Here is a 15,801-nt window from a genome sequence, read left to right as displayed (position 1 = left end):
AGAGGGAATTCCGTAACACGTTGTGAGTCTACCATTGTTACCTCCCCTCTCCCTCCATTATCCACTTTTGTTCCACACACCACCGCGAGAAAAGCAAAGTTAACCATCTGATACGATCGTAATAGGAACGAATCTCCAGGGTTCTCGAAATCTCTCGAGTGGCATTGCATTAGTTCGTCTTTTCCCTCCCCTTGACCGAGCTCTGCAGTAGCATTTTCGAAAGTCGGGTTGTTGCTTATATTCGATTATTATTTTTTGCGCAATAGTGGTTATCTACCGTTTGTGCTCTACCTCGGTATCACCACCCGTCTACTGGCTTGATGTGGAATAAATGACGCCTATCGATTTGGTGATTGCCTAGAAATCGGGATCGCTGACTCTGGATTTTGTGTAGGTTACTCATGCAGCACGCCGAAACCTTCTTTGATTCGGTAAGTGCTTCTATTTTCCGGCGGATAATAGTTATAGAAACAATAGGTGCTGATGCGTTGGATCGCTCAGTTTGATATCTCCTCTGGCGTAGAAGGGTGCGATATTGGGAATGATGGTGGGAGCCAGCGGCCATGAGGGTGGGCATGTTGATGTTCTTAAAACTGACGCCGAGTTTTTGCGCTGTACGACAGTAATGATCGAATCTACTAGTTATTATAGAAATACACTCCAGCTTACCCCACTTTACTTGGATACAGTGACCACTTATAGTGATAAAAGGGGTTTCCCTGTATCATTTCATATTGAGGTTTAAGTCAATATTACATAGATGACGTTTTTTATTTTTATTTTTCCGCCAGAAAAACAAACCACCAGGGTCAGAAGTCACAAGGCACGGTACAGTACAGACTGGAAAGCACACAAAGTACGAATAATGACATGCCGGTACGTGGTATGTTGCGGCAATACCGTAACACTGGGTACATCTTGTACCAAGGGCGAAGGGCATTAAGAAAAACCTTCTTTCGGTGTATCATAGGTTTGATTTTGACTACTGTATTTCTTTTTTATTTCCTATCATACCTTGCTTTTTTTTTTTTTTTTTCCCTTCCTCTTTCCACCTTCGTGCTATCCCACTACCGGGAGGAATGCCCCTTACACATCCCACGTGTGAGGCTCTAAAGGAAAAAATGGTTCATCACTCATTCATCAAGGAACAAAATCCCCCCACGCCTTCTTTATTTCTACTTCTCTCTTTCACCCCTCCCCCACCTTCCTCCTTCCCTTGTTATCTTACTATTCTCCATGAAAGAACACCAGAATTGGATACCCTCCATTCTGGTGGAGACAATCGCCGGTTTCACAGCAGGTTTCCTATCGACACTTGTTGCTCACCCATTAGACCTCGTCAAAGTTAGGTTGCAAGGTAAGTGTTCTTTCTGCTACCCTTGCTTGCCTCCTACCCTCTTCTCGTTGCAGGATTTTATCAAACACTCGAATTGGCCCGTTCTAATTTATAGAACCTCTGGGAGCAGTCGACAGGGAAAGCAGAACGCCAAAGCTTGGAGCAACGTGGAGGATAGCTCGTAATGTTGTTGCAAACGAGGGGAGGGGCGCGCTTTATCGGGGCTTCTCACCAAACCTGGCGGGTAACATGACGAGCTGGGGCTTGTTTTTCATGCTGTATGTCTCGTCTTGCCACAAGGTTTTGTCACTGGTGCGAAATCAAATATACACCCTTCTTGACAACCGGTGACCTTGTTTTTTTCTTTTCCTTTTTTCCCTCTCATTTCTTGTCTATTTTTGAAAGTTTGAAAGTTCGGTTCCTGATTGTGACTCAAATGCGGCTGGGTTGTGTGGTGAGCGATAAAGGTATGGCGAGATCAAATCGAGAGTGACAAATCATAAACAAGGAGGCCTTTCCTCAATCGATTACCTACTCTCTTCCGGGACTGCCGGTGTCTTGACAGCGATTTGCACGAATCCACTCTGGGTGGTCAAGACGCGGATGCTCTCTTCGGGTCGGTCGGTTCCTGGGGCTTACTTAGGTCTTACAGACGGCTTACGAACCATCCTCCGTGATGAGGGTACACGTGGATTATTCCGTGGTTTGGTGCCTGCGCTCTTCGGAGTTGGCCAGGGAGCGCTGCAATTCATGTTCTACGAGGAGCTGAAGTTGTGGAGGAGGCGCCTTCGCGAGCGCAATAACAGTATTAGCGACGGAGGTGGAGATGGAAGGAGCGAGAAGGTTGGAGGAGGACTGAGTAACACTGACTTTCTGACCTTGTCGGCTGCATCAAAGATACTTTCAGGGTCGATAATATATCCCTACAGGGTTGTGCAGACCAGGATGCAGACATATGATGCCGATGCTGTATACTCATCCGCTCGGGACGCTGTCGTGAAGATTTGGAGGAGGGAGGGGCTCACCGGCTTTTACAAAGGGTAGGTTTCTCATTGTCTCTCATGCCACTATTTCCTGATTGCGTTCCCAACTGCTCGAGCAGCATATTTGGAGCACCCCATTCCGCATGAAAAAGAACTTACGACAGGGGATATCCCTGGGCTTGTCTGGATCCCTAATGTCTTTGTTGCTTTTTTTCCTGCTTGCTTTTTTCTCATCACTTACCCCAAGCCTCATTCACGCCCCCGCCCTAAATCGAAGGAAACCCGGTCAAGGACCTTGGTGTTCCAAAAGGGTGGGGAAAAAGCAAAGCTTCTGTCTTTGCAGCGTGCAATAGCGCATTTCAATGTCCCGGTTTGACCTGAGACTCGAATAAACTTGTCGCGTTTTTTGAAGTGAGCTTTTTTTGACTAAAATCTTTTTTGTTCCTTTACCCTGTTAGCTTGGCGCCAAACCTAGCACGGGTATTGCCGTCCACTTGCATCACCTTCCTCGTGTATGAGAATACCCGGTATTACCTCCAATGAGGTAAGACAAAGCAAAAAAGGGTCGCCCGCCTTGTGCGTACGAGTACTTCTTGCGAGTACACAGTGCCGCAGGAGCAGCAGATGACAAAAAAAAGAGGGAGGGGAGAGAGAAAAAATCATATTTCGGCCAGGGCTGGACAGGATTATGGGGAAGAGTACGGTACGAGTACTCGAGTGGCATGGATGGGTTTATGGAACCACAGACGTGTCACCTTGCTGGGATGCTGAAGATCTCCCTCACTCACGGGGGAAGCCGGGAAGGAGGGTGGGAGTTGAAGTGAAAAATGGATGATGGTGAGAGGGCGCGAGGGGGGGTTGGAGCTGACGTGAAAGGTTCCTGCGATAATAGAATCTCAAATAATTGAACCGTGTGCTATGCCACCCGAGCTGCCCCCAGAGAGGCTAAACAGCTCACCTTTTGCTACCGTACAATACGGTATCATACACCCTCCATACCTTTCCTGGAGATGGGAATTTTGGACTATGGTACCGGTACCTAGCACACAGTTCAGCTTTTGTGATTGTCACTCGAGTACAAGGCATGCGGTTAGGCTGGGTGAAACATCCGGCACTATCTCAGCTAGCCGGGAGGGCCGGGGAAGCGGAGACGAAATAAAAACAAAGTAAAAATGTCTACGAACAAGTAGTCGCACATATTCACCATTTCCTAAAGGCCGCCAGTTTGCCAGTTCTTCAAATTCCCTTTTTATTTTTATTTTTTTGACGCCACGGCAGGGACTCAGATTGGCCCGCCAACTACAAGTGTTGTACAAGTAATAGGGAAGATGTTTTCGTAAAAGTACATTACGAGTACAGTACAAGGCGGGGATCATTTTGCAGGTTAACCCGAATTAACTGCTCGCCAACTCTAATCTCGGTACAAAGTATGATAGCTTCAATTGTATTTGCACCAGTAAAGTGGTTTATAGCCAAAAAGAAAAAGGGGGGATTAATCAATCAGAATTAGATGGCTCGCTCAGTGTTAAAATCTGTGATCCAAGTGAATGTAGGTATCGGTGCATACAGCACTACCCGGTAATGGAAGAGAAAGAGAGATGGTAGAGGTTGTGAGGCGGGTATCTTTTTTTTTTTTTTTTTTGGGCGATTAACCTAACCTAAAAGATGGCACCATAAATTGACTTTCTCCTCTGCCTCTCTCTATTTCTCTCTCTCTATCGGTGATACCAGTGGTTGGATGGGACACAGTGCAATCGTTCCTTGCCGTACGTACACTCCGCAGGCACAAGACTGGTCCGATTCATGGACCTTTTTTCAACACAAGTCTTCACGACGAACCTGTGCCGGCGACAAACAGGGATCATCAGCGAGTAAATTTTTTTGTTACCCTACCTTGACGATTTCCCTCCAGTAGTAAATTATTCCTGCTCTTCATCCGGTGGTGGGCACGGTGAAGACTGAACTGACTCCGTCCCGCAGACAGACAAGATCTCTGCCATCGGTATCCTACTACGAGTAACATTGCGAGAAGTACAAGTAAACTTTCGCTAATTTAGAGTAGAAGCTTTTTCTTTTTCTCTCTCTCTCTCTTTTTTTTTTTTCCCAAGAAAAGATCCAGCATTAGGTACGGTACGAGTACAGTAACGGTACTGTACGGTATCTTATCTGCACTTATGTCCAGTTCCAGTTCCAGCCCTGTCCTGTCCGTAGGGTTCCGTCCGTATCTAGTCTATCGCTGTTAGAGTGCCATCTAATCAATCGATGAATCCAATCAACCTCTCTTCCTCTCCCCCCATGCATGCGGAGCAGCAAAAGTACCGAGCGAGTTACTTGTAGTTCTACGGCATGGCATGGCATGGAATGGTAGCGCATAGCATAGCATAAGCATTCCCATTTCCCATTCCCGTATTTGCAAACCGTGCGAGCCAGAGTATCGTATTTCCCATCCATCACATCACATCACATCACAATAACTGATAGGCCGCCAAAATGGTTATTCTCCGTCTTTTTTTTTTTACATAATTGGCCGGCCAGCCCCTTATTCGTGCATCCGATGCAAGTACCGTTAGCATAAGTCTTGTCCGTCCCGTAAACCTACTTACCGTACTGCGCTGTACGAGTACCGCACGAGTACTGTACCTACTTACCCACCTGCTTCACTGCTTTTCCCTTAGCGCGCGGGCCTATCGGATCGTGGTCGCGGTCACATGGTAATGTGATACGATGTTCGCGGTGTGTGGTGAGCATACCTGGCCGGTCGATATCGGAGTGTCCGTTATGGTGGTGGTGGTGGGGTAAGGGGACCCGGTGTTCGGATTGGATTTCGGCCCGTTGGGGGTGAGGTGAGCACCGTACTCGTACTCGAGTACGAGTACTGCACGCGTGCCTTGTCTCAACCTCGATTTTATATAGGTTTGCTGTGAAACTGTCCATTTTGCCTTGGAGTGGCACATTTGGTCGATGATACTGGGGGTATCATACAAGAACCAAGTTGCGATGATGAAGCCGGAAGGAACATTTTTGAAATACCGGTACCGGTATTGATCAGACCGGTATTTCCCCCACCTGCAGCTATGAAGAGCCCTAACCCAATCATCACAGCAATGCAGGGAAGTATGATATGATTGAAATAAACTTTGCAATAATTCAAAACCTCTCAGTGCTTCCCGTAAACCTATCAGTGAGGCCGGCTTTATAGCACATTTGTAGGAACCAATGGACAGTATCCAATTCAATAGGAAGCCATGTTGGATAAATCCATTTGGAAGGATTTATGGCTATAGAGCAGAAGTGTACTTCGAATTAGCATGATGCTGTATCTACAGGATAACATTAGAACAACAGCTCTCACCATTTTGTCAAGGGTGACCTGATAGGCCACTGCCACATTACATTCGGGCCAAACCATCATCAACTCATCATTTGCAACCCACAGTTTGCATTCGTCAATGTTCAAGAAACCCTTTGATGATGACCAGACGCGTCCTAACTTGACGCCGTTGCGATCCCACCCTATCACCATCCTACCATGTGCTACCCTAGAACCTGCGGTAAAAAATAAAAAAAAATAAAAAAAGGCAAAACTGGGGTCAGAAAGGCGGAAACCGATTGGCTCGAGGAACCCCCCGACCCTCCAACCAGAACTCCAGAATCCCGTGTTCCCATTTTCCCATTTTTGCCCCCCCCTCTCTCTTCCCTAAACTGCAGGCGGTAAAACCATCTCACTGCCTAACCCAAAGGGAACCACTTATCATACAAGCACTCCACTCACTTTTACCCACTTTCACGAAAAACCCACCCCACACGTGACCATCAAAGGTGCACAAAGAGTTAAAATGTGGGGTTGTAGATACCTACCACATCCGTACACCACCACTTTTCTACCAGTTACCCATTTTACCCATCGAAGGGGGGTGGGAAGGAAGGGGGGGCGAAGGATAAGGAAATCAAATCCGGGTCACGACCATGTCTGGGACAGGGCAGGACAGGACAGGACAGGAGAGGAGAGGAGAGGACCCGTTAGGCGTGCTTATGCTTATGCTTGTGTTTGTGTTTGTGTAACGGGTCTTCCGTCCGCAAGCGAGGTAGGGAGGGGTGGGTCACGTTTCATCTGGCGAGATGGATGGGTGAATATGTAAGTTTCCTTACTTTGTGGGTTTGCTCTGTACTGTACCTCGTACCCTACCCTACCCGCATCGCAGCGTACCGTGGTCCGGGGCGTCTGGAGGAGGAGGAGGAGGAGGAGGATGAGTGGGGGGGAGGGAATTCGTATTTATGGGATGGATGGAAATAGATACCGGTGTTGAAAGTTGGTGAGGGGAGTACCGTACTCGAGTACAGTAATATCGGGATGTTGATGGGAAGGGGGGAGGGGGAATGGGAAAGGTCAATGGTAGTACAGTACGATAGGCTCGTGATTGTGGAGGTATATTAAGGGTTTTTTAAGCTATCGCTAAAGGATATGGCCCGGTCTTGGATGCGGGGGGGGGGGTGAGATAGATTGAAGATGAACATGTCAATGACTTGACTACACCATCTCACCTCTACCCTGATACGATAGCAAAGATTAAACAAACACCATGTTACTATCATACGTAAGTTACAGCACGTACCCCCCCCAGAGTGAGAGAGGGAGAGAAAGGGAGAGAGAGAGAGGGAGAGTTTCATTGAAGCAAGAAGTTACTAAAAACCCATCTATCAATAAAAATGATAATAACGATAACAATAATAATACCCATCTATTAATCAGAAATCAATTCCGAACAAACTACGGACGGGCCACCGGTATCACCTTAAACAGTCAATCCCACAAAAAAAAAAAATAACTCCTCGCCAAGGGAAAGAAAATTGAACCCAACGGGCCAACAACGAACAACGAACAAAAGATCCCGAAACAAAAAAGGGAAAAAAAAAAAGGGGGGGGGGACCAACCAACCAAACCGAACCCGTCCCCTCCGCAACGCGACTTTTCCACAACCGAATAACGAAATAAACGCCTCACCCGCCGTAACAAAAACCTGCTTACACACACATTCATAACTGGAGTATGATACGCACAAGATCCATCCGGCCTAGACTGGAACAGGATACCGGTACTGTATTCGGTCCCGGAATCAAAATACATGTGTACTGGTACGGTACTCGGGTATGGACGTACTCGTACAGTTCAGTGGGTGATGAGACGGACGAAAGAGGCTTCACCATGTCAAAGCTTCCCACCCTTCCCGGCATCGCTTCCACAAAGTTAAAAATCCATTTTTCCCTCTGACGGCAACTACGCCCATACCCGAGAATGGGTTATCCCGGAATAAATTTAATTGTCTTACAGTTACCCCCGCGTACATGCTTACCTGTTCCGCCATTTCGCTCGTATTATATAAAGCTCTCTCTCTCTTAAGTCACCATGTTGTGGTGGGTATCATATCATACAAACCATACTAGATATATACGCCGGCACCGGGAACCTCGGATTTCTCAAAGGAACCGGCACGAGGATTTACTCTGCCGCACTCCACCGGTACTCTTCTACTCGTTGGCTCCCGAAAAGTTACAGTACTGTACTGTACCAAGTATCCGGAAATCTCACCGCCAAGACCCCACATCTTTTATGATATCGTAGCTTGTGGGGGTGGTCATTCTCTTCCTAGGCGGGGAGGCAGGCGCGCGGATTCCCGATTACGGCTCGCTACGGTACTTTTCGGAATTGGCGAGTACCGGGGAGCGGATAAGACGCGGCTTTTTTCATTTTTCATTTTCTCCCTCCTTTTGTTTTTCTCCCTTACTCCTGGTATTTACTTTTACTGCCCATCGAGAGAAATGGCGGAAGTGAATGGGCGGACAAGCAGGTGGGCAGGCAGGCAGGCAGAATAAAAAAAATAAAAAAAAGGGTAAAAAAGTAAAAGAGAACCATCATCTCGGCAGTGCACCGTACTGTACAGTACGATTCAGTACCAGCAGCAGTGAAAGACTGACTCTTCACTGTAATACTGGTAAGGGGGATCGGTCAATCGATCCGCCAATCAACCAAACCAATCAATCGATCAATCAGGCAATGCACAAGTGCCGGCGGGTACTAGTTATATCATACCTCGAAAATTGGAACATCTACTGCACCCGCGCACAGCAATAATTGAGAAGGTCGCTGGGACGTTGGACTTTCTCTCCCCTGGTAAGGTCTGCCTGCTGCTGCTGCTGCATACCACCGCTATCTGTCCCAACCGGTGCTGAAAGACAATCTTTCGCCAACTGCTTTTCCCCGAGTCCAAAGTTGGAAATTTTGGACCTCCTAGCCTGATTCTCAATTGTTCCAGTTTTGGGGGTAGGGTGCTGTTCAAAGTTTTCGACGGCGTTAAAGCGGGATAAGTATGGTACCGTATCTATATCCACAGACCCGACCCACGGCGCTGCACAGTATCGTAGAGTAGATTGGTGCCAGTGGAACCAGCCGCCAGTGGATACAACACTCACCAGGCTCTCATAATAATATTATTGTGAAAAAAAAAAAAGAAAACTTGCACGTGAAGCCCTCACTCATCCTCTCATGTCCTTTACCCTCCCACCATCCAACCCGCGCGAATCAGAAGAAACCCCGCGAAGCAGGCAAAGCAAAGTGAGCAGCAGGAAAAAAATAAAAAATAGAAATGAGACAACCACCCATCCATCCACAAGTCTCAAGGAGTAAGCGTAAAAGAAAAAAAAAAGAAAAAACGAAAAAAAAAGAAAAGAAAAAAAAAAGAGAGGGAAGAAAAAGTAAACCAGCCCCCACGTTACTCGAGAGATTAGAAAATCAAATGGGTTAGCAAACCCACATTAAATTTTTACAGCATGTCTTCTTCTTTTCCCCAATATGATGCCACTTTGCACACCGCATTCTTATCACTATCAAGAGAACAAGAACAAGGCATGGAAGATCAACTACAGGGGTATTCGAAGTCTGGCATGGTTAGCCTAACTAGTTAGTACTTGAACAAGTACTCGAGTACCGGTACAGTATTCGCACTTAGAGTTGGCCAGGGAGGGTAGTGTGGATACAGTTCTGGGCACAATCAAGTTGAGGAATAAAAAAATTTCTCTTCATTCCTCCCCCCCACTCACCCACACACCCACACCACAAACATCCATCCTGTCGAAGAAAAAAAAAGATAGAGGAAGAGAAGGGGGAAGGAGTAGCTATCGTATCATACCATACCATACCCAACCAAGCCAGTCCGGTCCAGCCCATACCATAGCAAAGTGGAGAGGAGCGGGACAAAATGAACCAGAGGGGTAATTGTAAACTCAAATCGAAAAGTCAAAATCAAAATCAACAGCTCAAGCTATGCTCAAACACGAGAAGAAAAAAAGCACCCACAGCACCAGCTAAAAAATCCAAAAGCCAAAAATGAACAAGCAAATAAGTAAGCAAGCGCCCCCCAAATTGTGCCGAGATTTCCGGATTTTTTCTTTTTCCCTTCCTCCTTCCTTTCTTCGCCCTCTTCATCAGTTCCCTTTCTCTTTTTCTCTCTCGCTCTTTCGTTTTGTGGGATGGATGGGCAGATGGACATACAATAGGGATAGAAAATAAAATAGAGCGTGGCCGGAGGATGGGTGAAAAGCACAAAATCTGTAGAGGGCAAAAGAAAAAAGAAAAGATAAAAAAGGTTCGAATTATTACCGGCTGCATGATGGTAGATTTTTTTTAACACAGAACAGTTAGGAAAAAAGAAAAAAGAAATGAATGCACCCTACACTAAAGGAATAAAAAGTTGGAAAGAAGGGAAATGGTGATTGAAAAAAATGAAAAAATCCGCTAATCGGCCAACGCCCTTTTTCTTTTCTTTCCCTTTCTTTTCGCCTGATTACCCCGGATCAGAACCGAGCAACGGGGTATGGAAGGAAGAAAAGAAAAGAAAAGAAAAGAAAAAAAAAAGAAAAAAAAAAAGAAATAGGTGGTAGTAGGTTAAAAGGAAGGGGTAAAAAAAAAAAATTTTTTTAAAAAAAAAAGAAAGAGAAAAAGAAAAAGAAAAAGGAAACACAGCCAAACGGCTATGCAGATCAGGAGATATATTACGGAGCCGCAAAATAAAACTGTAGAAATAAGCTTTTTTTGTTCTTTCCTTTTTCAAAAAAAATAAAAAAATCCTACCGTTAAAACTTCCGGTCCAGGCTGTATTTAGCCATGTCTGTATGTAATGCCATGGTATCGTCAGGATAAGCACCCATAGTCACCATTGCGACCGGTCCCGCACCAGGCCTCATGGGGGGAAGCTGCTGCTGCTCGTACGGCGAATCCACAGAACTCTCATCCTCCTCGTCCATATGCCCCGCCGAAAAATCGAATCCCCCATCGGGATTAGAGTTGCTCCCGCAGGAACCGCCTGGGGAGGTCATCGAGTGCATGTCACCACCCGCATGACGCCCAGCATCGCTACCCATCTCCCCATCCGCCAATCTGGGCTTTTTTGTGCCCGTAATCTTCCTATCCTTCCCCCTCCCCTTGATGCCACGATTCGAGTTCTTGTAGAGTTCGGCAAAGTACTCGAACAGCTCCCTGTCCGCCACTGAAATGTCGTCACCGTCCCGGACTTGCGCAAACTTCTCCGTTAACTGCCGCAACGTTACGGCATGAAACTTATTTTGGTGGGACTGTGGAACACATGACGGGTAAGCGTCAATAAATGCGTAGTCAAAATGAAACATGGAATATCACCCGCAATTCATCGAATGGGCCTTAGGAGGAGTAGGGGACGCCCGCACCTTGAGATTCCCCAACTGCGTAAACTGTTTTTCACAGTTATCCAACCGGCAAGTGAAGGGCTTTGAGCCATCATGTACAATCTTATGAGCACGAACATTGCCCCTCTGAGCAAACCGTTTACCGCAAAAATCGCAGGAATAGGGCTTTTCGCCAGTGTGTCTACGCTCGTGTGTCTAAAGAGAATATCACAAATCAAAAAACGATCATAGGTACGTGGATAAGGGTTTAAATCCCCAGGATACAGAACACAGGTAAAAAAGGGCAGAATCTAAGCACAGGAGAATAACGGACCTTCAAGTTACCCAACTGGGAAAATCGCTGGCCGCATCCAGGTTCACTACAGGGCTATTTTTAATGTTAGCACTACCAACTTTCTTGAGGGTGAGGAGATGATCACGGCAGCCACAAAGGGGGGAAATGATCCTCCGTCAAAAACAAAGTGGGGAAGATCAAGAGAAAAGAGTGGGGGAAACCAACAAAAGGTTTATCTCCGGTGTGGGCCCTGGAATGAATATCGAGGTGTGTCTTCTGAAAGAAGCTCTTGTTACAACCAGGAACATCGCATTCGTATCTCTTTTTCGCCTTCTGAGAGCCCGTTTTTTTTTCTTCCTTGCCCCCCCTGGATGGTGAGTCCTCATCCTCTGCCAATAACTTGGGGACACCAAGCCCGCTCCCCGACGCTTGTACCTGAAGATTGCTGCCGAGCTGGGGTGGATAGCCATTCTGACCGTAGGGATTGCTTGTATAGGGTGATCTGTTTTGAAAACCAACTGGATGAATCGGTGTTACTGGGGTGTTCTTTAGTGGTTGTCGGGGCTGGGGGTAAACTGGTGAAGGTGAATTTGATTCGGCTTTTATTACCACAGGTTGCCTTGCTTGTATCGCCTTCATTAGGGTATCGACGTCTGTTTGAAAGTCAACGTCGTGGTTGGGGTTCGAAACTTTTGTCGAGCCAGGACTCCCCCGTGGTGGCGAAGAATGGGGGTACTGATAAGACATGGACCTAGCATTTTGATTCTGAGTTTGAACAACTGCCTTTGCCGGAGGCTGCTGTCGCGTTATGTTAGCCGGTCTCCGTCGGTTTTCCGGGGGGATTTGCTGCTGCTGCTGCTGCTGCTGCTGAGCTTGTTGCTGGGCCTGCTGTTGGGCTTGTTGCTGGGCCTGCTGTTGTTGTTGGGCTTGTTGCTGGGCCTGCTGTTGAGCTTGCTGCTGGGCTTGCTGCTGGGCTTGCTGTTGAGCCTGCTGGGCTGCTGCCGCCTGCTGCTGTTGCTGGGCCTGTTGAGCCTGCTGCTGCTGCTGCTGGGCTTGCTGCTGCTGGGCTTGAGGGAGTCGGTGGGAAACGACCGTTGGTGTGGGCTGAATACCCGGGTGATGAGGATGTGACAAGTGTTGTTGATGATGCGGGTGGGGATGAGGGTGAGGATGAGCTTGCTGGGGATGAGGATGAGGTTGGTGATGGGGATGATGAGGATGTGGGCCGGTGTGAGGATGAGTTTGTCCATGATGAGGATTTGCGTGGTGTTGCTGCTGCGGTGGTGGGTATGGTTGGGGAAATCCAGGTTGCGGATGCCCTACAACACCGACATTCTGGTATTGGGGGACTTGGGAGGTATCGAAGCTAAACTGTGTTGGATACGCGTCGAAGTCTCCCATCTGATTCTGAACAAAAGGCTGAGCATTCATGGGCAAGTGAGGAGCCATGATTCCTCGTGATGACGTAGATGTTGAAGCCGAGTGTTCGTTTGTACGATATACCAGGCCAGAGATGTCCATTGTCCCAAGTGCAGGGCCACCCAACCGATGGATCTTGTCACGATGCCAGACACGGGCTGGATTTGATGCCACTGCTAATGCCAGAATTGCGGTTGTGACTTTATGAGCGTGCCTGGGGTTCGAAGAGGGTAGGGGAAAGGTAAGACTACCAGGAAAACCTTTTGCCGGGTAGGATCTGTATCCAGGAGGCTGGGCTAAGCGTCTCGGACCGTCGGTCGTGCTTTCAATGGACCGCAAGAGCTGCGCCTTGTTGGAAGAGCTGATGTCCAACTTATAACACCCCTCCCCCACACGGAGTGAATGAAGGGAAAGAAGTTTTGCTTGACCTTGGAGTACCGGTATCTTCTGCCACCCGCACGGCGTCACCCAGTAGTAGGAGGAGGGCGTTGGTCATATACTTACATGCAAGGCCAGGCAGGAGCAAGAGGGGGTGGGTTTGTGACCTGGGGCAAAAAGAGAGAGAAGGGTACGGTACCGTAGTAGAACTGAGCAGGTGACGACCAGAGGCGGCGTGGGAGAGATCCCTGGCCAAAACAAGAAAAAGGAATTAAAAGAAGTTACCACTGCTGCTTGCATGCATTGCAGCTCGGCGAATCTTCGATCGAATACTGACGGGATGATGTATATCTTGTACTTTGAGGAACATGAAGGGGGAAGGAGAAGGAGGAGGGGAAGGGGGGGTGTGATGGTGTATGGATTTTGGGGAGGTGTGCAAGTACTCGTACGCTGGACGAGCCCAAGGGATACGGTAACTGGGAAGTCTTGTTTCGACCATTTTGGCGGACTCTCTGCCTTCTTGTGAACTGTGAAACCGCCCGCCTGGGGCCTATCTGCAGTTATGGGAAGCGTGGAGGCAGTAGTGGTTTAGTGGGGTGGGGGGGGTTGGTGGTGGATGGAAGGCAAAGGATTGTCATACTCGAGTACGGTACTCGTACTGTGGGATTGCAAAATAAACACACGCGCACACACACTACTCACACTACTCACTCACACTCAATCTCAATACAAGGCCAAAACTCAGTCTGTCTACCGGGGGGGGGGTAGTGAAAAATAGATAATATTAAGAGCAGGAGGGGCGAGGAGAGGATGAGAGGGGGGAGTTTTCCGGGGTACGTAAAAACTGGCGGAGGACCAGGCAATTCGGCCTGCTTTCCATGAACCTCATCCACCCATCCACCCATCCATCCCCGTCTGTCCTCTTCCCGGCGCATTCTTCCCTTCCGTCCAACCCAGGCTTCGTGCACTCCTTCCCTTCAGCCCCTCCGTTGGGATCTGCTGGGGCGCGAATACTTCGAGCAATGTGTCTGTGCTCAAGAGTCGTGATTCGTACATAATCTATGGCGAGGAAAACTCGGACGGGGCTGCTCGCCGGAGCGCCCTACGGCGAGAGCCACACATAGCGAAGCAAGACCGGGTAGAGATCAAGCATCGCTTTTTCCCCTCGTTCTCTCACTCTCCCGATAGATAAATACAAGTATTATTGTTATTGTTATTATTCCATCCCCTGGTTTCTAGGGGAGATGGAGAGGCATTGCAAGTGAGAAAGTTAGGATCCGTTACGGTGCTATGATGAAGACACGGAGAGGAGAACGAATATTGAGGAGAGATTGGAGGTTCTCAAAGGGGAAATGCGATCAATAAAAATTGGCTTGGAAGCATCGATCACTCCATGCTGATTCTTTTGCTGAGAACGATAGAGTTAGCAACGGACGGTTTATTGGTCACATAAAGCCCTTCCAATCCCATCAATAGCTTTTAAATTATTATTTTTCTCCACTCCCCCCCTTCCTGCCATCTGTCCCTTTCACTCGTGCGGAGAAAGCTGAACAGGCGGGCAACTGGAGAGGAGCTAGTGGAGGAGAGGGGTGGGATAGAATAATGGGAAAGGAAGAATGAACTAGGAATAGTGCGGCTGCACCTGCTTGTCGTTTTCTTTGCTTTTTTTCTCTTCCTGCCTGGAAAAGTGCTCTGAGTAGGGGGAGAAAAAGAGATCAATTGACCATGAGCCCTTTCTTCTCTTGTTGGCTTGTTGGTGAGGCATGGTTGGTGGAGAAAGGTGCACCACCTCCACCTTGGCCCCGAAGGGGACGAACGAACCAGGGGGCTCCGCGCAAGTACTGGTATTACCTGCACGCCTGTCAAGCGAGTGGGAGGATGAGATAGATGCACGCAGAGATGTAACAAAGCTAACCAACAATTGCCATAGATCTGCACAAGGCCTCTCTCCTAACACCCATCCGCTATCATCATTCATCCTGTACCGGTATGGATATTGATCAAACCGAGCTAAGCATAAGACATATCTGCTGGTACAATACAGTACCTGCCCTTGTCCTGTATGAGGTTTTTGGGAAGACGGTACCGGTAAAATAGAGGAAATTGGGATCAAATTTTTTTTTGACCAGGGTGGTGAATGGGGAGGGAAGGGGGAAAAAAAGGGCGAGACAAGAGTTAAGAGTACTCGAGTAGCCAACTGTACTCGAGTAGGGTAATCGGAGGGCCGGGAGGGGGGGGGCCTTACTGACCACGATCTTGTTGGCGAAAACTTATTGCTAGGGTCAATGCCCCTGGCCATGCGAATCCTTTTCGAATTCCATGACGACGGAAACACCGTACGACAGTTTTCTGCAGATGGATGAGAGACCACTCCAAGTCCATCAGAGGGGCGTCTGGCGTCAAAGTTCAATCAAGGTAAGTCAGCATCTCTTCTCGCTCACGCATACCGGTATCACGCTCTCTATACCCTTTCGCTCGGACAGTAAATAAAATATAATAACCCTTGCTGCTGGGAGGGACAAGGGGAAGAAGGGAAAAGAGGATACAGTAAGTTATGTCGCTAGTTATCTTACCCCCCCTCGCTTCGCTCACTTTGATTTGACATCACTCGCTCCACCGGTATGTTCCCACTCGCTCTCTTTTTTTATGCTGCCCTCTCATCCAACCCTGCCCACCCCTGCCCCAGCCTGCCGGAT

At 48.0% G+C, this 15,801-nt stretch overlaps 3 protein-coding genes; 2 read left to right on the top strand and 1 right to left on the bottom strand.

Moving 5' to 3' along the window:
- The first annotated feature begins 123 nt into the window (after positions 1-123).
- Positions 124-673, top strand: GSTUM_00005144001 (uncharacterized protein). XM_002837174.2 has 4 exons: positions 124-172; positions 267-295; positions 395-431; positions 502-673. The coding sequence occupies exons 3-4, from the start codon at positions 402-404 to the stop codon at positions 565-567; spliced, it is 96 nt and encodes a 31-aa protein (XP_002837220.1). The 5' UTR covers positions 124-172; positions 267-295; positions 395-401; the 3' UTR covers positions 568-673.
- Positions 674-1,236: 563 nt separating this feature from the next.
- On the top strand, positions 1,237-3,228 carry GSTUM_00005143001 (uncharacterized protein; the record flags this gene model as incomplete). XM_002837173.2 has 4 exons in its annotated part: positions 1,237-1,357; positions 1,467-1,614; positions 1,804-2,376; positions 2,778-3,228. The coding sequence occupies 4 exons, from the start codon at positions 1,237-1,239 to the stop codon at positions 2,860-2,862; spliced, it is 927 nt and encodes a 308-aa protein (XP_002837219.1). The 3' UTR covers positions 2,863-3,228.
- A 7,218-nt stretch (positions 3,229-10,446) lies between these two features.
- GSTUM_00005141001 (uncharacterized protein) lies at positions 10,447-13,257 on the bottom strand (the record flags this gene model as incomplete). XM_002837172.2 has 4 exons in its annotated part: positions 11,534-13,257; positions 11,348-11,401; positions 11,056-11,229; positions 10,447-10,944 (listed from the first exon to the last, which is right to left on the bottom strand). Exons 1-4 carry the CDS (start codon positions 12,827-12,829, stop codon positions 10,447-10,449), a joined length of 2,022 nt encoding a protein of 673 aa, XP_002837218.1. The 5' UTR covers positions 12,830-13,257.
- Positions 13,258-15,801: the final 2,544 nt, after the last annotated feature.

Source organism: Tuber melanosporum, assembly GCF_000151645.1.
Source record: "Tuber melanosporum whole genome shotgun sequence assembly, scaffold_18, strain Mel28".
NCBI classification, from domain to species: Eukaryota; Fungi; Ascomycota; class Pezizomycetes; order Pezizales; family Tuberaceae; genus Tuber; species Tuber melanosporum.
Note: the sequence above shows the minus strand (reverse complement) of the source record. Positions and strands in the feature narration are given on the sequence as shown.

What these genes read in the sequence shown, in the direction of transcription:
- GSTUM_00005144001 (XM_002837174.2), top strand. Translation starts at nt 402, where the DNA reads ATGCAGCACGCCGAAACCTTCTTTGATTCG. An exon ending in CCGAAACCTTCTTTGATTCG is followed by an intron (nt 432 to 501) that starts GTAAGTGCTTCT and finishes TGGATCGCTCAG; the next exon opens with TTTGATATCTCCTCTGGCGT.